Genomic DNA, 21,940 nt, shown 5'->3' with positions numbered 1-21,940 from the left:
CTTTGAGGCTCTGCAAGGTACGTCCGTTCATCTTCTTTGTGGCTAGTCAAGCTCTCTTTTTCCTGCTGACGCCTCTGAAGATGCCAGCGGCTGGGTCTGGACCATCCCCCTGCACAATGGCACCACCTCTGTAGGCGTGGTCATGAACCAGGCCATCGCCACCAAGAAGAAGAAGGACATGGGCTCCCCGTCCAGCAAGGACTTCTACCTCGAGTCTCTCAAGCTGACTCCCGGCGTGATGGATCTCCTCTCCGAGGCGGAGCTCATCTCCCACGTCAAGGCGGCCTCCGACTGGTCCTACAGCGCCTCTTCCTATGCCAGCCCCTACGTGCGCATTGCCGGCGATGCGGGCTGCTTCATTGACCCGTTCTTTTCTTCGGGCGTGCACCTGGCGCTTGCCAGCGGTCTCTCTGCGGCGGTGACCATCTGCGCGGCGAAACGAGGCGACGTTGACGAGAAGGCTGCCTGGAAATGGCACACCGGCAAGGTGGCTGACGGGTACACGCGCTTCCTGCTCGTCGTTTTGAGCGCGCTCAAGCAGATCAAGGATCAGGATGAGCCGGTCCTCACCGACTGGGACGAGGGGAGTTTCGACCGTGCTTTTGCCTTCTTCCGACCTAGTAAGTTTCCTTTCACCGGATATCCTTCCTAGCGCCATACTGACATCCATCTAGTCATCCAAGGAACCGTCGACGTGGCCGGCAAACTGACTCAAGATGAGATCTCGAAGACGGTCGACTTCTGTTTCCGCGCCTTCCAGCCGGCGGCCGCCGACGAGCGTGAGGCCGTCCTCAAGAAGCTGGAGGACCTCAACATCACCGACATCAGCTCCACCGATTCCAAGATGAAGGAGATCGAGGCGACCATGTCGGCGGACGAGCTGCGCATCCTGAACGCGGTGCGTGCCCGCCAGATGATCCGATCGGAGGACACGCTCAATCTCGACAACTTTGGCACCGACACCATCGACGGCATGGCGCCGAGGCTGCAGCGGGGGGCTCTGACGCTGGTCAAGGCGGAGGCTCGCAACAAGCGTGTTGGTGATGCTGATGTCCTGGCTGCCATGACTGGACAGGGAGGCAAGCGCGAGGAAATAAAGGACGAGCTTGTTGCAGCGGTCCCAGCGCAGGCTTGAACAGGCTTCAGCAGGCTTGAGTCAAGTCTTTCATTTTCTAACCTGTAGGGTTATCATTAGATAGACGCAATTATGACAGGCAATTGAAGACAGACCCATCATTATCTCGTAAGAAGAAGATACACAAGACCAGTCGGAGGACATGATCCAGCGTAAAGACCGCATCGACTCGTATCTAGCCTTTCTCTGGACGAGTCGATTTGCGCCGCGGAATTCCGCTTGCGCAGGCCACCAGCGGAATGATCGCAAATGAGGTTCGGTCATGTACAGAGCTTCAAGGATGAATTATTCATCGTCCCGAACATCAGCTCGTTGACTGGACATGTCGCAAAGCCAGGACATACTCTGCTGCACCATGTTTGGGGGCGTGGCGCTGCATAGTGATTCTGATTCCAAAACTTTTCAGCCGTCAGGCGAACTGGGGAACCTTGTCCAAATCTCTCTAGCCGCACGATGTGAGGAAAGGTGTTGGAAATATTATTCCTTTAGTCAAAGTCACTGCAGGGGTCCCTGGCAGGTAGAATTAGGCGGAATCGGGCGGACGCGTGGCTAAAAGACGTTGAAGCTATGAATTATTACTCCGTATTGGTTCTGAGATGCTGCATAGGTCGGACTCGCGCAGGCGGCTACTGCGGCCCCAATCACTCGATCGATGTCTTGCTTATCGTGTTATCCCGTGGCGACAGGGACCTGGCTGACGTTGGATATGTTCCAAAAGCGCGTAATTTCTTGGCTGCTATTGGAGTTCTCCTTTACCATACAGAACCGGTGGAGATTGCCTAATCAGGCAAGTTCCATAATCATTACGATTACGCGCTTCTAGAAGATTAGGCCTCATCAGCTCATCGCGAGGCTCGTATGGCAAGAGTACTAAAGCAGTTGATTCACGCTGCCTGATGTTTCCCCTTCTCTCCCACCACGTAGATCGCTTTCTGGCACATTTCATCTCGTGAAGATGACATCTAAGAGAATGCCTTCTTCATCGCCAGCTTGTCAACGCCCCGCCAAGATGACATGTAATAATAGAGAAAGCTGCAGCCGACATCCAAGCTGCCAAGTGGGTCGTACTGGATTGCTACCTCGCTGTCAGTCCACAGTGTCGAGTACCTCCAGCCCATTCGGTCCGATCCAATGCAGTTCGCAAGGCATGGCCTTGTCCCCTCTGGAGTCGTTGTCGAGCTCGACTTCTTCACAGAGTTTCACCCACAGCAAGGATGCCTCTGGTGAGTCGACTTGGGCGCACTATACACAGCTCTGACGTTGGTAGGCATGACGAATGCTCTAGTAGCCCCTGCTCACGGGCGAGAGAGAAGTCTCCTTACGGATGATGCATTCAGAGACCGAGACCACTTGCAATGTATCTTCCGCTCCAGCATCAATGACGTCGGCTCCTGTTCCAACCATGCAAGAACCTGTATGATCGCAGCCGTCAGGCTCCTTCAAGCCCTGCACATTCCTCCGCCCGAATGCCTGAGCGCATGCGACGAGAGCGCCCTGTCTCATCTCCGTCAACCGCGGATGACCGACTCCGTGCTCGCGACCAACCGGGATGTGATCCTGCTGGTCTCGGGGATCCTCATCTGCTCGTGCTCCACGAGCTTCGCAGTGCAGTTGGTCCTCACTACCATCTGCAGCAAGCTGATGGCTTGGTATCGAGCGATGGTCAACAACGACCGCGCGGGTGACGAGCACACCGAGCAGGTCCTGCACCAACCCATCGCCGTGGGCGGATACTTTTTCGACGTGGCCCTCGAGAGCAAGATCCGGCCACAGGTGGTGTTCAGCGAGTTGCAGCATCTGGAACTGCTGGTCCACAGTCTTTCCAGGCGTATTGAGGAGGCCGGGTTTGGGAACCTGGGCCCTCCTACCCCGGATTCAGAAGAGCCCATCCACCGGAGTCTCATTGCATTTCTGCACCAGCAGCTGCAGGAAACGAAAGCAGAGGTCGCCCCTCTCTTGACTGGAAGCAGCTTAATTTGAGTATTATCTTGCCATAGGACGTTACGATGGTCGAGACGGCGGGTCGGAACTCGGAGTAACGGTTATCGTGACAGATATCTAGATCTAGACATAGACTTCCCCCTTTGACCTTCAGACCTATCGTGTCAGCTTCGGCATCCCGTGGCCCGATTCTTACAGTACTCCGTAATGATGGTGAATAACCAGCGAGTGATAGGCTCCCTTGGTTGTGTAATAATATTATGCCATGCAGAACAGTGTCAACCTAGATCTGTCATCCCTTTGGCCCCAATCTGAATCCCCCTCCCACGTGGTATGTCGTATTACCACTAACGGCTGAAACCACCGGCAGACTTACATCGGCCAAGGTGGTTTTGGTTATTTTACGGAGTGCGGAGTACAAGGGGAGTTATGGAAGCCACTCTATAGGACTAGGTAGACTTACAGCCTTGACTACACGCCCTTAGGATAGTACGGAATAAAACTACGAACCTAAAAAGCTGGACATGGAAGAGAGAAAAGAAATTCTAATCGTTGAAAGATATAGTAACAGGTCCCATACGTGAATAATATGGGAGAGAATGGGTAAATGGAATTGCATTAGTGATGGGGAATTATCTAAATACATGCTGTTTTCACGAGAAAAAAAAAAGAAGGAAAGCATGAACTGGAATGATTCGCTTTTCCCAAACTCCGGAATTCCGTTCACTACCAACCCAGTCGGATAGCTTAGATAGCTACCTAGGTAGACAGCAGGAGCTTCCATCAATATTAATCGCTCCTTGTTCATAGCTTTCACTCCCACGTGGGACTGACGTAGTCGGGGAAATAGCGGTTGTGGATTCTGCGCGCGTAGTCGATGATAGCAGGGAAACTGCGGACGACTTTTTGGGACTCAGGGCCGCTGGGGGGGAAAAAAAACATAGCAGTCAGTGTTAGCACACATAAATAAAAAAAAATAACCCCCGAGAAGTTCTGGGACACATACGCAGAGCACACCAGCGCCGAGGCAATAAATCCATAGAGCGTGGTATCCGCCTCAGTGGGCGTATTCCCGCCCAGCACCCAGAATGTAGTATCCTCTTGCGTCTTTGTCTTCCGCTTCGCCTCAGCCAGCAATGCGTCCACATTCTGCCAGATATTCTGCTTGAAGGCGTGGATCTCCTCAAATGAGAAACGCCCCGTGCCCTGGCCCCACAGCGTTGCGTTGACCTTGCGCCATGCCAGCACGCCGACGAGCAGTTGGACCGGGTATGGCAGGGCCTGGAGCACCTGTGGGCGCATGGTGTAGTAGTTTTCGTTCCATCGTTCGTGGTTCTTTTCCCTGTCAGTACTGTTGTATTATTTTTATTTTTATTTTTTATTTTTTTTTTCAGATGCCACCAACCTGGTAGAAATACAGCTTATCCTCCAGCAACGCACGCAGAGCGAGATCATGCGCCTTCTCTGCGGGAGACAGTTTCGAGTTCAGGTCCGGCAGCACCCCCTCTGCTGCCAGCTGGTCACTGATGATCTGCGAGTCTGCCAGCAGTGCAGCAGGCTCCGATTCATTCCTGGTGATGGCGATATATGGGATTTTCCCCCGGGGAGCCTGGCCCAGCGATCCAGCTTCGGTCCGATACGACAGTCCAGCGAAGCGGAGACGCGCTTCCAGTTTCGTGACAAAGGGCGACCAGACGTAGGTTCCAGAGCCGGGGAAGCCGCGGTAGAGCGTGATGCTGGGTTGGGATTTGAGAGCGGCCATGGTCGTATTCTCACTGATGAATGAAATCGCGAAAGACAGAAGACAAGAGAAGTGAAGTGGAAGGCAGGAGGTGGTTATCTTCCTTCGTTCAGCGACGATTCTTCTTTAATAAGAGCTGCGTATTCTGTCTATTTCTTCCTTCGGACTCCGACTGCCGCGACTCAGCGCCGCATCGGCGCCCGAATTGGCCGTCCTTGCTGGAAACTGAAACCAACGCGCTTGCCGGGCTTTTTATTGGGTTGACCTGTGCAGGTGCAGCAGGGGTCGCGAACTGATTGTCTGGCTCGGGGATCGGCCGGTTGATTCTCCGCCGTCAATCGGATGGCAGCCTTTGTTGTATGCAGTTGGTTTTCTGCAGGCCTGGTATGGTAGTCTCTTTCCAGAATCGGTAAATACATGAATCTACGTATGTACAGTACATCCCATTTTCCAGCAAAACTTGCATAGTTCATTATTCAATTTCTCATAAGAAATATATGGTAAGGGTACTTATTAAACAATGCATTTTCTAATTAAAAATCGACTAAATTTTTTTTTATATGGAAAAGTTTTAAGCCATGTTCAATTTAATTAATTTTCCTCCTATATAAATAAAGTTCTTAAAATTTCTATATATTGCTTTTTAATCATAAACGTTGTCCACGAAGAGATAAAATGGTTGAATTTCGATTGGGCTAGAGCTGCTATAGTGTGACATGAGAAATGACGGTGATGATGAAGAAAAATTTCAAGAAGATAAGAAAACAGGCCGATTGTAAGCCCCAAAACCAACATGGCCAACCAGCTTCCATCTCCTTCCTTTGTCTCAGGTAATGTTGTGTTGGTTCACAGGTGAGATCACCGCCACCTAGAACTCCTAGGCGCTGACACATACCGCCCCCGAATTTATGAAATCTGCATCCTACCACTCCTACCACCCCTGTTAATAAAATCAACGTACAAATCAAAATCAACGATGCAGTAGTTACTACCCTAAGCTTCATAAAAAAAAACCAGAAAAAAAAACACCTGTTATGCTCATAATGCTCTTTATATAAATCTGTCTTTTCGTAATGGAACTAAATATCTATTTAAAAAGGGAGGCATGCCGCATTTTACACCATACTACATGTGTTTTTCATTATGTATTTTACTCGTGAAGAGGAGGTTAGCCAAAGATAAGTCTGAAGCCTTTTTTCAAAGCCTCCAATTCTAATAATTATCATATTATCTAATTATAATAATTATTGAATTGAATTTTAGGTTAGATACCTCCCTAGGCTTCCCTTACTAGTTACCTTCTATTATTTAGGATGCAATAAACTTCAACAACTATCCTAATTTTTTGTTTTCAAAACCTATAAAATCTGCTGTAGATTATCTACTATGAATGCTAAGGATATCATAGTCCATAGGGTAATGTTGACTATATTAAGTAGACTTTTACTTACAGCGGGAGACCTCTTTTTATTCTCTTACAGTTCACTAAAGAGGATTTCTACTATAGAGGAAGTTAAACTAATTTAAAGTAATATGGAAAGCTAGAAAGGTAAGTACTGGGAAAAATAGAACTAGAAATAAGAATAAGCAAGGATTAAAAAAGCCTACAATATAGAATTAGAAGCTGGGGAGCCGGGGCCAAAATTCTCCAGCGTGGACATTGAAGGCATCGTTTTTTTTTCCTGTATTGCCTCAAAAAGACACGCGGAGCGAGTAATATAAGGAGGGCGTGTTTTCTATGTAGGAATTTTTTTGTAATTTGATTTAAGTTCATTTGAGTAATTTTACTCACTCAAATGAGGTCGTGAAAATTTTATATACAGTTTTAATCATAAAAATAATCATTCCTTTTTATTGTTTTATTCAAATAAGATAAGATAGAACTTTATAGCTTAGCAGATTAATATATTCTTGAGAATACTTCTATTTCAAAAAAAAAATCTACGGATTCTTTCAGCGCCTAGGAGTCTTAGGTAGTAAGTAATCTCACCTGTGAACCAAGCAAATACCCGAGACAAAGGAAGGAGCCATCATTGGTTTTGGGCTTAAAAACAGCCTATTTTCTCATCTTCTTAGTCCTTTCTGGTTATCACTGTTCCTGCATGTCATAGGAAAGTTCTACTCTTGTCAAAATTCAATCGTCTTGTCGTCTTTATGACAGGTTTCTTTATTTGTATATGTATATCTTAAAATTCTTGTGCTTTTTTATCATAAATTATGTAATATATGTTTTTAAGACTCTAATTAAAAAAGGAAAATTTTTTAAACTAGAAATGAAATTTATTAATAGATAGCCTTCACATCAAGTTGTGTTGAGAATCATCCCATAGAATAGACAGATTTTGCGGGAAAATGGGCAATAGTTGCAGACTTCATCATCTCAGCTGGTGCTACAGCGGACACTGCTTCGTCCATAATTTTTACCACAGTTACCAAGAACAACCACGGTAGGAGACTGCACGGCAACTGCTACTCCTTCAACTCGGCAACTATAATTGAATGCCGCATCACCGGCATATACGTCCGAATATCAACCAGCTTCAAACCCGCCCGGTCCAGCAGCGCCCTCCACTGATCCTCATTCCGCTCCAGCGCCCCCAGCATCGTGTACATGTGCAAGTCCAGACAGGCCGACCACCAGTGCACGCCCGTGTTGGGCAGTGCCATGTCGTCAATCAGGATCTGCGAGTCGGCGCTCATCGCGGGGATGAGATTCTGCAGGATGGCCACCGCCTTGTCGTCGTCCCAGTCGTGCAGGACGGTGCGCAGGTAGTAGAACCGCGCGCCCTGGATGGGCTGCGGGCGAAAGAAGTCGTGCGTCATGAACTCGACGCCCTCGACCGGAGGAGCCGACTGGATCGTCTCCTGCAGATCCTGCACAATGATGCGGCCGGGGAGATCCGGATATCGCGCCCGCAGCCGCGCGCTCTGGTGACCAATGCTGCCGCCAACATCCACGAAGAGGGCTCGCTCCGGGCCGACGGACTGGGCTGCCTCGGCGAAGGGGACGACATCGAGCCAGTCGCCCTCGCGGGGAACGCTCATGAGTTGCTGGAACCACGCCAGCTTCTCCGGATGTTGCTTCACCCAGGGGAAGAAGGGCAGATCCGTGTTGACGGCCTTTTGCCAGGCGCATCGCCCGTGGGTGTTGCCGGCGTATTGCCATTCGCGGAGGAAATCGGGCAGGGCCTGGTAGGCTGGTCCGCCGATGTGGAAGCTTTGGCTGTCAGCAGGTTTCAATATCATGGATATTGACTTCCTCACGTGTAGTACATAGCCCCCTGTATGGCAGGGTTGGCCAGCGCCGCGGTGCAGTTGTTGCCCGTGAACTGGTCTTTGCCGGTTTCGACCACCAGCCGGATGGACGCCAGATACCGGAGGATCCTCCCCAGGAGCAACTCGTCGGCGCCCGTGGAGGCGGCCAGCGCCTTGACGCTCACGGGGGCGCTGCTGTCGGCGAGCGCCTTGAACAGGCCCAGATCACAGCCGGTGCGGACAACGGCAATTTCGAGGTTCTACGTGGTCAGTGAGAAGACGATCATTTTGATGAGAGATTACCTACCGAGTTGAACAACCGCAGCATCGTGTCATGCGGCGTTTCCAACGACTCGGCGGCTGCCCGGAGGGAGTCCTGCAGCTTGAGGCGGCTGATCTCGTTGATGGCGGCGCCATGGCCTTGGCCATTGATCTTGATGGGGTCCATTATGAATTTTAGTAAGACTTTTAGTAACGAGAAGATTGTTGTCTGTCTGTTTGCTGAGAACAGAATCCAGGTCGATGGTCAGGTCATTATTATATTCTACCTCTCTAAGATGCGATAGACCTCGCAGCGACAGAAAAACGCGCTCTCATGTTATGTTACTTTCGAAAGGCTGAAGCCTGACGGACCCCGAACCGTTCTATTGGCACCGGACTCCGATTTGATGCAGTTTATCTATCTACTTCATCGTCAGGTCGGACACCGGACCTTCTTCCGTGACCTTAGACTCGCGGCATGAGAATAGGTGACCTTCACACTGCCTTTCTCTACTGATTTAATTAATTCCCGCGATCCAATTGTTGTAGACTTGTAGTGTTGGTTAATTAAATAGAGGGCGGAGTTCCGTTCAAGTCAGGCCGGATTCCGGCTGGGCAGCAGTCATCGATCGCTTTTTCAGACCGGAGAATACAGTCATACTTAATTTTAGCATATTCCCATTCTAGATACAGAACTTCTTGGGTTGGACTATTTAAATTATTTTTTCTTAAAAAAAAATAGGTACCTAAAGGTTGTTTTATTTAACTTGGCCTTTAACGATCTCTTATAGGAAATTAGTAAATATTAAATTAGATTCTCTAAGTGTCTACTCTCCTACTAACCTACCTATAAAAAGACTGAAAAGAGATGAGTCTATAAGAAGAATTCACCTTTTTGCTTCCTACTTTATTTTCTTATAATTAAAGCCTGTATTTTTATACCTCCTTTGGATTACATAGACTACCTAGCAATCACTACATAGTAATTCTTCGAAATTAGGGTTATATTAGTAAGGATTTTTCAAAACATTACTTATTTTTGTTTATATTTCATTATATCGGTTAGGGGTGTCTCTATCGTAGGACTAGTATTTATCTATTAGTAGAATTCCTGCTAAGAAAAACAGCTAGATTACTAAAACGCAGGTGGCGTCAGCCTAGAATCCAACTAGATTTCACGTACATATCATACATCTGGGGCCTATTTGCCACGATCTGACGTGTGGCTTCCGGCCCCCTCGGAGTTATTACCAGGGTAAATACGATCATGTCAGCAGGCTGAGGAATCTCGGATGAGTATAAGCAGCTCATCGATTATGTCTCATCCTCCTGATACGATGAAATTCAAATAGACTAACGTCTAGTCACGACTGCTCTGCCAATCAAGCTGATCACTATCACCTATCCAACAGGCTGCCACCAACACAACAATCCGGTCCATGTCATGGTTCAGTATGTAGTGTAACGGTACGGCCTGGCCTGGCCAGGCCGTCTCCAATGAATGTGGTGAAGTTCGGACTAACAAGTCCGACAACAAGGACAATCGTGAATGGGGGACGCCTGCCTCGGAAACAAACTCTCAGCGTGAAGAATGCTCGTGTTTAGGCTTTGCTTGCTTATCAGAGCAGCCGGTGATCTCTACAGAAGCTTTCCATATTTACCTGCCTGATGGTAGGATATTCTTCTTGCTAGAATACAAGTTCTACAAGCCTGCAAATAATCAATTCGTCTCGTCTCTCAGTTCTCAATTTCATTCTGTTCACCATGGACGGCAATGGCAGCCGACTCCCTCGATCCCAGAAACTCAAAGACACATGCGACCTGTGCTCCGCGTCCAAGGTCCGCTGCAGCAAGGAGAAACCCGTCTGCGGCCGCTGCGAGAAATACGGCTACCCGTGTTTCTACAGTCCTGCGAGGCGCATGGGGAGACCGCATCCTCCTCGGACAGTTTCCCATAATAATAGCAAGCCTGGATCCGAGGCAGAGTCACCAGAAGCACAAGGTCAACTCATCCGGAGTCGATCGCGCAGCGATACGGGGTCGTCTGGTGAAATACCGCGCTCGACGAGAGAGTTATCCGGGCATAATAACCTCCATGCAAAGTCAATAAACGGCAGATTGCAGGGGGAGAATAATAATGATAATGACTTCAGCTTCCGCCCTTCAGTACCCCAGAACATGACCATGAATTTTCCCACCACTTTCATACCCAGGGAGTCACCACGAGAAGACAGTCTGGAAGAGGCAGATGCTGGAAGATTCAATTTCGACGATGGGCTGAGCAGAGTCAGTTCGAACGAGATTGATGGGTCGTTCTTTCAAGACGATCCGATTCCAGCCATGCTTCTTCCGAGCCCGTCCACGTCTAATCCTTTTGGGAGCACCAGCAGCAGCAGCAGCAGCAGCAGCATCAGCTCTCTTGGCCAATTATCCGGTCTGCTGGCCCTGTCACAAGCCTCCGGTGCGGCCAAAGATGATACTGAATCCGACTGCGCGACAGTCGCCATGCATCTCTTGCAGAAGCTCAATATCATGACGAGTCGAAAGACTGCACCACAACCGCTCGATTCCCTCCTCAGCACCGTGGCCGCATCCATCAAGCGCATCTCCACCATCCTGGTCTGTCCCTGCTCTTCCAAGACCGAAGTCGGCCTGTTGGCGGCCGCAGTGTGCGCCGCCGTCCTCGATATCTATGCCATCGTGTTCCGCAGCCCAGCTGGGTCGGAGATCCATACCTGTATTATTACTCCCCCTTCTTCTGCGACCGACAGCCAGCCTCCTGCATACACCACTCTGTTTTCCATCGACGGCAGCGGCGGCGATCGCATGGAAATCAGCATTGACCCCGACGAGTCGAAAAACACCAGCAAGGAGACCACCGTCCGCGTGCTAGAGGAAATGCCCAAGGTCGCCAATCTAGTGATGCAGTTTGCGCGGCGATACAGCGGTAGTGCTCCCGGGGACGAGGGGGGGTGCTCAGCCGACTACTTTCTGCCTGCGTTGGCGGCGTCGTTGAAGGCGAGGCTGAGGGCGATGACGGACGAGGCGACGAGTCACTGGCTTGCGCAGGTGTAGCAGCAGCAGCAGCATTGCATGAGTTGTCGTCTCTTTTCGGATATGTTATATATAACTGGTTAAAGATGCTGTTACAGGGTTAAAGTCCATAGGTGGCTATAGAATGATTTCGTAGAATGGAAGGCTCGAAGACTGAAACTAAGGGCTTTAGAAGGAGGAGATAGATATCTCTTGAAATTGTGAACACGTCTCCACTGACTTTCTTTGGATGGGTTGCACCAGCTTACTGGTTTTCTGGATGTTTTCTAGAGTTATGTCCTATGAAGCAATTCACTTATTCAATTGCAAGACGTAGATAATATTACTTGAGAATCCAAAAGTATACTGTCGACTCCGATAGCCCGCATCCAGCATGACAAGGAGAGTCCTGCCATGAGTTATCTATCCATCGACTAGACTTCCCACGCATTCCACGCAACAATCACCCCCACCACCGGCAGAATCGTCCGCACGTAGTTCAACGTGTTGAATCGCTTCAACAGGCGTCTCGTCTCCGCAGCAGAAGCCTCATCTTCCGGCCCTTCCACTTTTTCACGGCGAGCTTTAGCGAGCCTCGCCTCCTTGCCCAGCAATACTTTCTCCAACGGAACGATAGTCATCAACGTAAACGGCACGATGCCAATCATACACGAACCCGCCGCGAGCAGCGTCCACATCCGAGCGCTGGTGCCTTCACTGACGTATGTGAGGGCAGCATTGGCGAAGCAGCAGAGACCCGAAAAGAACGCCGACGACGGGCACAGGTGGAAGCCCCGGGCGAAAAGCGTCTTCCACTGCGTGAGCAGCACCCCTTCGGAGACGTAGGGAGGTCCGGTGACTGTGGCGATGGAGACGTAGGAGAGGCTAAGCTGGCAGCCTTGGAAGATGCTGTTAGTAGGGCTCTTGAGCAGGCAGGGGAAGATTGACAGCTCACCAGTCTGGAAAGATGCGACGGTAATACTCGCGGCGAGCAGCGGCCTGAACAAGATGTGGGCCATGGTGGACTATGTAGCTAGATCTAGGACGGGATTGTATAGACTGGTTTATCTCTGATCTCCAGCACTCCACGAGAAAAGAATCGATAGATTTACATTCAAAATTGAATTGAAATGGACCTCCAGAGGAAGCGGTGGAATTAAATGTAATGAATCCGCCGGACGACTGACTTGTCTCGGTTATTTCCTTTTGGTCCCCCGGCTGGTAATCTGTCGTCCGTAGAGTAGGTCATCAATGCCAGCTGAATCGGAAGGAATTCTAAATTTGGAACGAGAGTCTCAAGCAGAGTTCTCGGCCGTTAGATATTTCCATTAATGGTCATTGCGCCAGTGTCCACTGCCCAGGTGGTGGCCACGGACTCCGGGGTCGGGGCCCGATGCGGACATGGCAGTTAGGGCTTCTACTCTGATTACATCCATCACGAGTTGACAGAATTCCGACATGTATTCCCGTAATACTGGAATAGGTTGCACCGAGGTCTGTAGGCAGAGAGACGATACAAGCTGATAACCTCGTGGCGAACCACGTGCTTGCTGCTATCAATCGAGCCTCCTTGCTCACGACAGATAAATACTTATATAGAGTCGTTTTATAGTCCTTCAACAGACTGGATAGACCTTTCTACACCATGGATACCCCCTCGTCCTTTTCCACCGACGTGATCCACGACTTCGCCACCAAGCTCCTCTTCTTCAGTCACGAATTCCCCCCCGACGACCTGCAGGACCTCTTTCGCCGGCTGCAGCGGGCCAGCAAGGACAAGCGCTTCCGATGGCTGGCCTTGTTCCTGGACGAATGTACGGCTGTCGTCAGGCAGGAAGTTCTCCAGCTGCCTCAGCAATTGCGGGATCTTCTTCCTCCCTTTCAGTTGGTCCTTTCTCTGGCCGATAATGGCGAGTTCCGGCACGGTCCCCTGGGAGGAGCGCTGGAGAGTGCCTTGCTCGTTGTTCTCGAACTGGGCATGTTTATTGGGTACGTCTGCGAATCAGAAAATATTGTCCCCTGCTGACAGCCTCCAGTCACTACGAAGCGAACGACCTTCCATATGACCTGCCAAAAAGCAGCGCAACTCTGGCCGGTCTGAGTATTGGCTTGTTTGCCGCGGCAGCCGTGTCCGTGTCCTCCTCTCTCGCAGACCTGGCCGTCACTGGCGCTGAGAGCGTGCGAGTCGCATTCAGACTCGGCATCCATGTCGACGGTGTTTCCCAGTCGCTCGAGTCTCGCGATGCCCATGGTCGCATGAACGACAGCTGGGCGTACGTCGTGACCGGTGTGTCGGCAGAAGAGGTGCAGCGAGAACTCGATCAGTATAACGCTGAAACGGTTTGTTCTCGCCTTCAGGAAAGCTGATTTTTCTGGCTGACTGACTGACTGACTGCAGTCCAACCCCGAACTCACCAAAGTGTTCATCAGCGCCGCCGACCAGCACTCGGTCAGCGTGACAGGACCGCCGTCCAGGCTCAAGAACGCCTTCCGCCACTCGCAAGTCCTGCGATACTCCAAGCATCTGCCGCTGCCAGTCTACAACGGCCTGTGCCATGCACCGCACCTCTACACCGTCGTCGACGTCAACTCCATTGTCCATGGCTCCGAGCCGAAATGCAACCGCTCTCGTCGCGTCCAGCTGCCGCTCTTCTCTCCGCAGACGGGCAAGCGATACCCGGCGCAGAATGCCGGCGGTCTCTACGAGCAGATCTGCGCCGAAATCCTGACTGGCACCATCTACCTCGACTACCTGACCGCAGGCATCGTCAACAACATCTCCAACTCGCTGTCCGCACAGTGCCAGATCCTCCTGTTCCGGACCTCCCTCGTCTCGAAGGGCATCGTGTCCGCCATCGAGGCGGACTTGCCGCAAGTCGGCCTCACCCGGCACGACCTGATCGACTGGTCGTTCCAAGACAACAACCTCAGCAATCCGAGGTCTCCCAAACAGTCCAAGCTCGCAGTCGTCGGCATGTCCTGCCGCATGCCCGGCGGCGCAAACGACAACGAGCTCTTCTGGAAACTGTTGGAAGAGGGCCGCGATGTGCACACGACCGTGCCGGCCGATCGCTTCGACCTGAGCACCCATTACGATCCGACTGGAAAGACGGAGAATGCCACTGAGACGCCCTTTGGGAACTTCATCGATAGGCCGGGTCTCTTTGATGCGGGCTTCTTCAACATGTCTCCGCTGGAGGTAAGTCAGAAGCATCAAATCAGTTGAGTCAAGCTGACATCGTATAGGCCGAGCAGACCGACCCCATGCACCGTCTGGCGCTGGTGACTGCCTACGAAGCGCTGGAGATGGCCGGCTACTCCCCCAACCGGACTCCCTCGACCAATGTGAAGCGTGTCGGGACGTTCTACGGTCAAGCAAGCGACGACTGGCGTGAGCTGAACGGCGGCCAGAACATCGGCACCTACGCCGTGCCCGGAGGCGAGCGGGCATTTGCCAACGGACGCATCAACTACTTCTTCAAGTTCGCCGGCCCCAGCTTCAACATCGATACCGCCTGTTCCAGCGGATTGGCGGCCGTCAACGCTGCTTGCTCGGCCCTCTGGGCGGGGGAGGCCGACATGGTGATTGCCGGCGGGCTCAGCGTCATCACGAATCCAGACAACTACTGCATGCTGTGCAAAGGCCATTTCCTGTCCAAGACGGGCCAGTGCAAGGTCTGGGATAAAGGCGCCGATGGCTACTGCCGGGCAGATGGCATCGGGTCCGTGGTCATCAAGAGACTGGAGGACGCTGAGGCTGATAATGACAACATCATCGCGACGATCCTGGCCGGCGCAACGAACCACTCTGCAGAGGCTGTCTCCATCACGCGTCCTCATGCGGGCGCCCAGAAAGACAACTACACCCAGGTCATGCATGCCGCGGGCATCAACCCGCTCGACGTCAGCTATGTCGAGCTCCATGGCACGGGAACCCAGGCCGGCGATGCCATTGAGTCCGAGTCCGTGGCCGACGTCTTTGCGCCGCTCACGCCTCGCCGTCGCGCGGACCAGAGACTGCATTTCGGGGCCGTGAAGTCCAACATCGGACACGCTGAGGCTGCGGCAGGGATTGCGTCCCTGCTCAAGGTGCTTCTGGTCTACCAGAAAAACCAGATTCCTCCGCATGTTGGGATCACGAGCGAGCTCAACCCGGTGATTGTCAAGCTGCTCGAGAAACGCAATGCTGGCCTGGCCATGGAGAACATTCCCTGGCCACGAGTGGCAGGAAAGAAGCGCTATGCTATCGTGAACAGCTTCGGCGCTCACGGCGGAAACACGACCTTGCTGCTCGAAGACGCCCCTGAGAAGCTCAAGGTTGGCCAGGACCCTCGCTCAGTGCATACCGTGACCATCTCCGCGAAGAGCAAGCCTTCCCTGAAAGGCAACGTCGAGGCCCTGCTGCAGTACCTGGACGAAAACCCAGACGTTGACCTCGGCGATCTGTCGTACACGACGTGCGCTCGTCGCATCCACCACAGTACCCGGATCGCAACCGCGGTGTCGACCGTCGCCCAGTTGCGAAAGTTCCTGGAATCCTCGCTGGAGAGCATTGGCAGCGTCCGTCCGGTTCCACCACCACCGGCAGTTGCGTTCTCTTTCACCGGCCAGGGCGCCTTCTACCAGGACGTCGGGTCTCAGCTCTTCAGGGAATTTCCCTTCTACCGCTCTCAGGTCCTCCAGCTCGACCATCTGGTCAGACAATTCGGCTTCCCGTCGGTTGTCCCGGCGATTGACGGTACTCTCGGAGACGGCGCTTCTCCTTTGATGACCCAACTCGCCATCGTTGTGACCGAGATCGCGCTGGCCAGATTCTGGGGGTTGCTGGGCATCAAGCCCAGCGCGGTCATCGGCCACAGTCTTGGTGAATATGCCGCCATGGTTGTTGCTGGTGTCCTCTCAGCAGCTGATGCCATCTTCCTGGTTGGCAAGCGTGCGGAGCTCATCCTCGCTTCGTGCGAGATTGGCAGCCATGTCATGCTCTCTGTCCGTGCCAGCGTCGAGGTCATTAAGAAATTCGCCCCTGACAACAGCGCTTATGAGGTCTCGTGCATGAACGGTCCCAATGACACGGTCATCAGCGGTGCGCGCAAGGACATCGAAACAACGCGTGCGGCCCTGGAGAGCCATGGACTGAAGTGTACTCTGCTCGACGTCCCCTTTGCATTCCACACAGCCCAGATGATTCCCATGCTGGAGTCCTTCGAGCAGACGGCCAAGCACGTTGCCTTCAGGACTCCGGCGATCCCGATCATCTCTCCGCTTCTGGGGAACTGTGTCTTCGACGGCAAAACGGTCAACGCGAAATACCTGTGCCGCGCGTCGCGAGAGCCCGTCAACTTCGTCGGTGCCCTCGAGGCTGCTCAGGACGTGGGCATCGTCGATGAAAAGACGGTCTGGGTGGATGTCGGCCCTCACCCGGTCTGCAGCACGTTCATCCGCAGCTACATTCCCAACGCGAAGGTGGTGTCCTCGCTGCGCCGGAATGAGGACAGCTTCACAACGGTTGCGAACAGCCTGGCCGTGTTGTATGCGGAGGGTCTGCCAATCTGCTGGAACGAATACTTCCGGCCGTTCGAGCGGGCTCACAAGCTGTTGACTCTGCCGAGCTACAGGTGGAACGAGAAGGAGTACTGGATTCCGTACGTGGGAACCTGGACTCTCGACAAGGCTCACCCCAAGAAGAGCTCAGGAGGATTGTTGACCTCGAGTGGTTCTTCGTTGCGGACCTCGTCGGTGCACCAAGTCATCTCGGAGGAGATTCAGGGTTCGACGGCGAAGCTGACGGCTCTCTCTGATATCATGCATCCCGATCTTCACGCTGCGGTGCATGGGCATATGATGAACGGATATGGCGTTGCTACTACGGTAGTCTGCCCCTATATTGGCTTCTTTGGCCCATACATTATTAGCTTCCTTGCTAACAATTTATAGTCAATCTGGGCCGACATGGCTCTGACCATCGGCGAATATCTCTACAAGCGTCTTCTCCCAAAGACAAAAGAGGTCCGCATGAACGTCGCCAACATGGAGGTACTGCACGCTCAAGTCGCCAACCAGGATACCAGCCGCTCCCAACTCCTGCAGCTGGAAGCGCAGATCGATCTAGATGCGCAAGCCACGATCATATACTGGTACGAGGTCTCTTCGGACGGTCTCCGCGCGGAGGAGTTCTACGCTTCTGCAACAGTGACGTTCGAAGATTCCGCCACCTGGCAGACGGAATGGGCTCGCATGACGCACCTGGTCGAAGGGCGCATCGAGACGCTTTCGCGGATGGCAGCCGAAGGCACGGCCAACAAGCTCTCTCAGAACATGGCCTACACGCTCTTCAAAAACGTCGTCGACTACGCAGAGAAATACCGCGGCATGCAGTCCGTGACGCTGCACGGGCTCGAAGCCTATGCAGAGGTCACCTTGGTGCCCGAGAGGCACGGCAGCTGGCACACGCCGCCGCACTGGATCGACAGCGCCTTCCACCTGGCGGGCTTCATCCTGAACGGCAGCGATGCGTCTGATACGAGGGACTATTTCTACGTCACACCGGGATGGGACAGTTTCCGGCTGGCCAGGCCGCTGCAGGCGGGCGAGAGGTATCGCAGCTACGTCCGGATGTTTCCTGCTGGTGAGCCGAACATGTACGCGGGGGATATCTACCTGTTGCAGGGGGGCAGCATTGTCGGGATGATGGGCCAGATCAAGTTCCGGCGGGTGCCGCGCCTGTTGATGGATCAGTTCTTCTCGCCGGGTGATCATCCCAAGCCGAAGTCTGCTGCTGCACCAGCAGTACCAAAACCAGCTGCACAGAAACCAGCAGTACCAAAACCTGCTGCTGCTGCTGCAGTACCCAAGCCCAAGATCCCAGCTCCTTCTGCTCCAGCTGAGAAGGCTCCTGCTCACGCATCACCTCCTAAATCCCCCAAACCAACCACCACTCAACACCCCGCTGCAGAGGAAAACAGCATAATCACCTCCTGCCTACAGATCATCGCGCGCGAAACCGGCCTAGAGCCAGCCGACCTCACCGACGACACTACCACCTTCGTCGAGCTCGGCGTGGACTCGCTGATGTCGCTCGTGCTGGCCGAGAAGTTCAAGAGCGAGCTGCAGATCGAGGTGAAGAGCTCGCTGTTCATCGAGTGTGCGAGCTTGGGGGAGTTGAAGGGGTGGGTGGAGCAGATGTACTAGAATTGAATCAGCTGGAATCAGCTCAGGCTGGATGATATTGTACATGCTTCTCAGTTTTGTTTTGTTTCCTGTGATTATTCTTTTATTTATTTTTTTCATTTTTTTTAGATGGTGGTCTTTCGTGACAGATTCAATCCAAGACGAGGAATATATATACAGAGCAAACCTGTTATAAGGCCATTTCAGTAAGCTAGAAATATATATATATATATATATATATATTTCCAAGAAGTTGAAGTCAAACTAGCAAAAGACAGCTATAACTGCTGGAACTCCCTTTCTTTCCCGAAAATTCCCAGACTAAGGAGGTACATCGGTACCTATTTAATTAAAGTCTTTTAATTTAATAATTATATACTGAAAAAGAGATCCACCTTTGGTAAAGGCTGCCAATATAATATTGAGATATTATAAAGATTACCCCTACAGAAAAGAGAAAAAAAAATCAGCTACCTACCTAGGTAGGTAGGTAGTTCTTTTGATGAGAAATTCCATGCCCTTTTTTTTGGTTTTGACTACCCTACTATCCTATGTATCATGGTGGTTGATATTTTGTAGTGCTTGTCAGTGAACTCCTAACATGACTTCTCACATATCTATACTAAGTCCCTGGTGTCCTCACAATCTCTAGGGTTGTCATAGAACACACCTCCCAATTTCTCAATGGCCCGACACCTTTCTCTCATAGTGTAGGCATTTTGTATCGCCCCGAGCCCATCGACCCAGCCTCCTGTCCACCCGCCCCCTTGGTCATCCTTCAATCCCTTAATCTTGAGAACACACACGCCGCCCTCCTCTGGCCAGCCCATGACCAACCTCGTCGTCTCCTCCTTCGTTTTAGGCCGTGCTCCATGCATATCTAAGTAGTCGTCGTAATTAGGCCACAACTTCGCGCAGGCGCTGGCAGAACATGTCCTCTTCGTCTTGGTTCTCGGATTTCTCCAGCTTCTTGAACCGGTCCAGCCCGAGAAAGTCGAGCTCCACGGGCGAGGCCTAGCCCGCAATCCAAACGCCGCCCTCGGATGGGAAGCAGTGCACCTCGTTGGCACCGCGTAGGCCGCGAAACTCCAGACGAGTGGTTGTGTCTGCGAATGGAGGCAGCTAGGTAGCTTGTGTGGAAGGAAACTTGGAAACTTGAAAAAAAGAAAGGAAAGGAAACCATCAACTGTTAACAACCAACAACCAACAACCCATTTCATCAAAACAAAAACACGCCAAAGAAACGCAAAACAAAGAAAAGAAAAGAAAAGAAAAGAAAAGAAAAGGATGGGGGTGTGAATTGAATGAAATCACATGATGATGCAAGAGTTAGTATCCAAAGGAGAGACGTCAGAATGTTAGTTATGTTGGAGAAAAGCGTCAAGGAGAGACATTTCATGTACGCTCGTAGAAGATAGAAGCTCGTCGAGGCCGTCAAGATAGAAATCAATATGACATCCAGGTCTGAAAAGAAACAGGCACAGCCGGTGGCAGAAGAAGAAAATCGTATTTATTAAAAGGTGGACCATATCTCCAGTCAAAGGAGAAGTCACGGGAGGAGAAATTGGAAGAAGAGATCCTGCGGATAACGTGGCTAGTCCTTCCAGTCCCACACCTGCTTGACGAAGTTGGCCATGTTGACTTTCTTGTTCTTGATGTCCAGCATCCACGGATGTTCCAGCATCCGCCAAGGAGTCGCTCTTCGCGGGGGATCTTTCTCGAGACTGGACAGACAATCGTCAGTGGAAAACGGAGACTCCGGTGGAAAAAGGAAAAAGGGAGAACAGGAGCTTCACTCACCAGCATTCGATGAAATACTTGAAATTATCAGACCAGTGAATACCATTCTCCGGTTCATCCTTCAACTTCGGGATCGGCTGCCGGACGATGTACGTGAGCAGATCGATGAGGCCGGCGCGCGGTTGCATTTCCGTTCCGTCGGCGGGAAAAGGGAATCGATGTTGAGCGACCTCCAGCAACGTGACACCCAAGGACCACACATCCGACGTGATGGTATACGACTGACCCGTGATTCTTTCCGGAGCCATGTAGTAAGACGTGCCAATAAACGTGTTGGCATCTCCTTTCGTCCCGAATTCGCCACTGACCCCGAAATCGCAGAGCTTGACCTGGCCGTTTCGACAGAGCAGGATATTCGACGGTTTGATATCTACAGACGAATGTCAGTTATCATAGTTATCTCAAATTTCATTCACTGTCCACTGCCGTCATACCTCGATGGATGATCTTCCGGCTGTGAAGGTAGGTCAAGCCATTCAAGACTCCTTCTGCAATCTTGCCCAGCACTTTCTCGCCCGTTCGGCCACCAAGCTTCTTGACCTCCTTGTAGATGCTGTCCAGGCTTCCCCCTTCACAGAATTCCATGGCAATGGAGATGGTACCCGTTGATTTGTCCATGAACGCGCCGTAGTAGCGACAGATATGCTCCGATGCGCAGTCTTTGTTGAAATTCAGCTCGCGAACAATCTGCTTCTTCACATCTGGGTTCGGATCGGTGGTAATGACCTGGACATAAGATCGTCAGCCTGGAATTACCCATGGCGCAGCGTTGAACCCACCTTCAATGCAAAGACCGTCTTCCCACCCTTCAATATACATCGTGTCACTGCCCCTCCTGCACCTTCACCGAGACTGCCCAGCTCGATGATCTTCTTCTGCTCACTGGCGGCCAGCCATCCCTCATCATCCAGGTCTTCGACATCGAGCGGTCTCCCCTTCTCCAGACTCAGCTTGTCGAGATCCGGGAGAAGCCCATTCATGCTGTTGTCTCTTTCCATCGCCACGCCGCCATCGCGATCCGAGTATACCGAGCTGATTGCGGAGGAGGGATCAGGAGTCCCGCCCGGAGGCTGTCGGAGGCCCATTGCGAACGATAAAGCAGAATAGGTCGATGATGAGGCGGAGCCCGGTCCGCTGGCCTTGCCGTCCAGATGCGTGAAGCTTCCCGATCTCGAATGCGCGCTGGCGTCACTCGTCCCGCTGGCAGATGCTCCGCCTAGAGGTTGGGGCAGAGGGATTCCATTAGTGCCGTCCGGGGGTGTCTGGTGATTCCCCATGGGGGTCGCTAACCGGAGCTGCGGCGGGGCGGGACGACCAGCTGGTCGCAGAAGCGGAGGCAGATCAGGGACGTTCGTCTGTCCATTCGGGGGATTGACGGGTTTCACATTGGGGGAGGGGGGGATTCCCAAGGTGAGACGCGGCGCTCGCGGACTGCTGTTGTTCCGCGAACCCGGAATCGGGGGTTTGAGGAGAGGTGCTGGGGATGACATTGTCAGGTTGCTGTGCCCCTGTTGAGGCACACGCGAATCGTTCGAATCAGCCACCGTGGCAGACTGCTCTCCCTGTCAATTTCCCCAGGACCAAGGCGATGATGTCGGAAGCGCTCC

The 21,940-nt window shown here is 52.1% G+C and overlaps 8 protein-coding genes across 8 annotated transcripts; 2 read left to right on the top strand and 6 right to left on the bottom strand.

Annotated features, from left to right (window-relative positions):
• Window positions 1-1,490: 1,490 nt before the first annotated feature.
• VTN77DRAFT_117 (uncharacterized protein) lies at window positions 1,491-3,115 on the top strand (the record flags this gene model as incomplete). The annotated part of the gene is made up of 3 exons (XM_069416872.1): window positions 1,491-1,590; window positions 2,233-2,358; window positions 2,403-3,115. 3 exons carry the CDS (start codon window positions 1,491-1,493, stop codon window positions 3,113-3,115), a joined length of 939 nt encoding a protein of 312 aa, XP_069282481.1.
• A 774-nt stretch (window positions 3,116-3,889) lies between these two features.
• On the bottom strand, window positions 3,890-4,838 carry VTN77DRAFT_116 (uncharacterized protein; the record flags this gene model as incomplete). The annotated part of the gene is made up of 3 exons (XM_069416861.1): window positions 3,890-3,998; window positions 4,083-4,411; window positions 4,482-4,838. 3 exons carry the CDS (start codon window positions 4,836-4,838, stop codon window positions 3,890-3,892), a joined length of 795 nt encoding a protein of 264 aa, XP_069282480.1.
• Window positions 4,839-7,286: 2,448 nt separating this feature from the next.
• On the bottom strand, window positions 7,287-8,520 carry VTN77DRAFT_115 (uncharacterized protein; the record flags this gene model as incomplete). Its single annotated transcript, XM_069416850.1, has 3 exons — window positions 7,287-8,034; window positions 8,082-8,332; window positions 8,380-8,520. 3 exons carry the CDS (start codon window positions 8,518-8,520, stop codon window positions 7,287-7,289), a joined length of 1,140 nt encoding a protein of 379 aa, XP_069282479.1.
• Window positions 8,521-10,097: 1,577 nt separating this feature from the next.
• VTN77DRAFT_114 (uncharacterized protein) lies at window positions 10,098-11,408 on the top strand (the record flags this gene model as incomplete). Its single annotated transcript, XM_069416839.1, has 1 exon — window positions 10,098-11,408. One exon carries the CDS (start codon window positions 10,098-10,100, stop codon window positions 11,406-11,408), a length of 1,311 nt encoding a protein of 436 aa, XP_069282478.1.
• Window positions 11,409-11,800: 392 nt separating this feature from the next.
• Window positions 11,801-12,385, bottom strand: VTN77DRAFT_113 (uncharacterized protein; the record flags this gene model as incomplete). The annotated part of the gene is made up of 2 exons (XM_069416828.1): window positions 11,801-12,264; window positions 12,322-12,385. The coding sequence occupies 2 exons, from the start codon at window positions 12,383-12,385 to the stop codon at window positions 11,801-11,803; spliced, it is 528 nt and encodes a 175-aa protein (XP_069282477.1).
• A 1,172-nt stretch (window positions 12,386-13,557) lies between these two features.
• On the bottom strand, window positions 13,558-14,580 carry VTN77DRAFT_112 (uncharacterized protein; the record flags this gene model as incomplete). The annotated part of the gene is made up of 1 exon (XM_069416817.1): window positions 13,558-14,580. One exon carries the CDS (start codon window positions 14,578-14,580, stop codon window positions 13,558-13,560), a length of 1,023 nt encoding a protein of 340 aa, XP_069282476.1.
• A 4,570-nt stretch (window positions 14,581-19,150) lies between these two features.
• VTN77DRAFT_111 (uncharacterized protein) lies at window positions 19,151-19,753 on the bottom strand (the record flags this gene model as incomplete). Its single annotated transcript, XM_069416806.1, has 1 exon — window positions 19,151-19,753. The coding sequence occupies one exon, from the start codon at window positions 19,751-19,753 to the stop codon at window positions 19,151-19,153; it is 603 nt and encodes a 200-aa protein (XP_069282475.1).
• A 374-nt stretch (window positions 19,754-20,127) lies between these two features.
• VTN77DRAFT_110 (uncharacterized protein) lies at window positions 20,128-21,823 on the bottom strand (the record flags this gene model as incomplete). Its single annotated transcript, XM_069416795.1, has 4 exons — window positions 20,128-20,257; window positions 20,334-20,703; window positions 20,768-21,059; window positions 21,113-21,823. 4 exons carry the CDS (start codon window positions 21,821-21,823, stop codon window positions 20,128-20,130), a joined length of 1,503 nt encoding a protein of 500 aa, XP_069282474.1.
• Window positions 21,824-21,940: the final 117 nt, after the last annotated feature.

This window comes from Rasamsonia byssochlamydoides (assembly GCF_041956645.1).
Source record: "Rasamsonia byssochlamydoides strain NRRL 3658 unplaced genomic scaffold VTN77scaffold_1, whole genome shotgun sequence".
NCBI classification, from domain to species: Eukaryota; Fungi; Ascomycota; class Eurotiomycetes; order Eurotiales; family Trichocomaceae; genus Rasamsonia; species Rasamsonia byssochlamydoides.
Note: the sequence above shows the minus strand (reverse complement) of the source record. Positions and strands in the feature narration are given on the sequence as shown.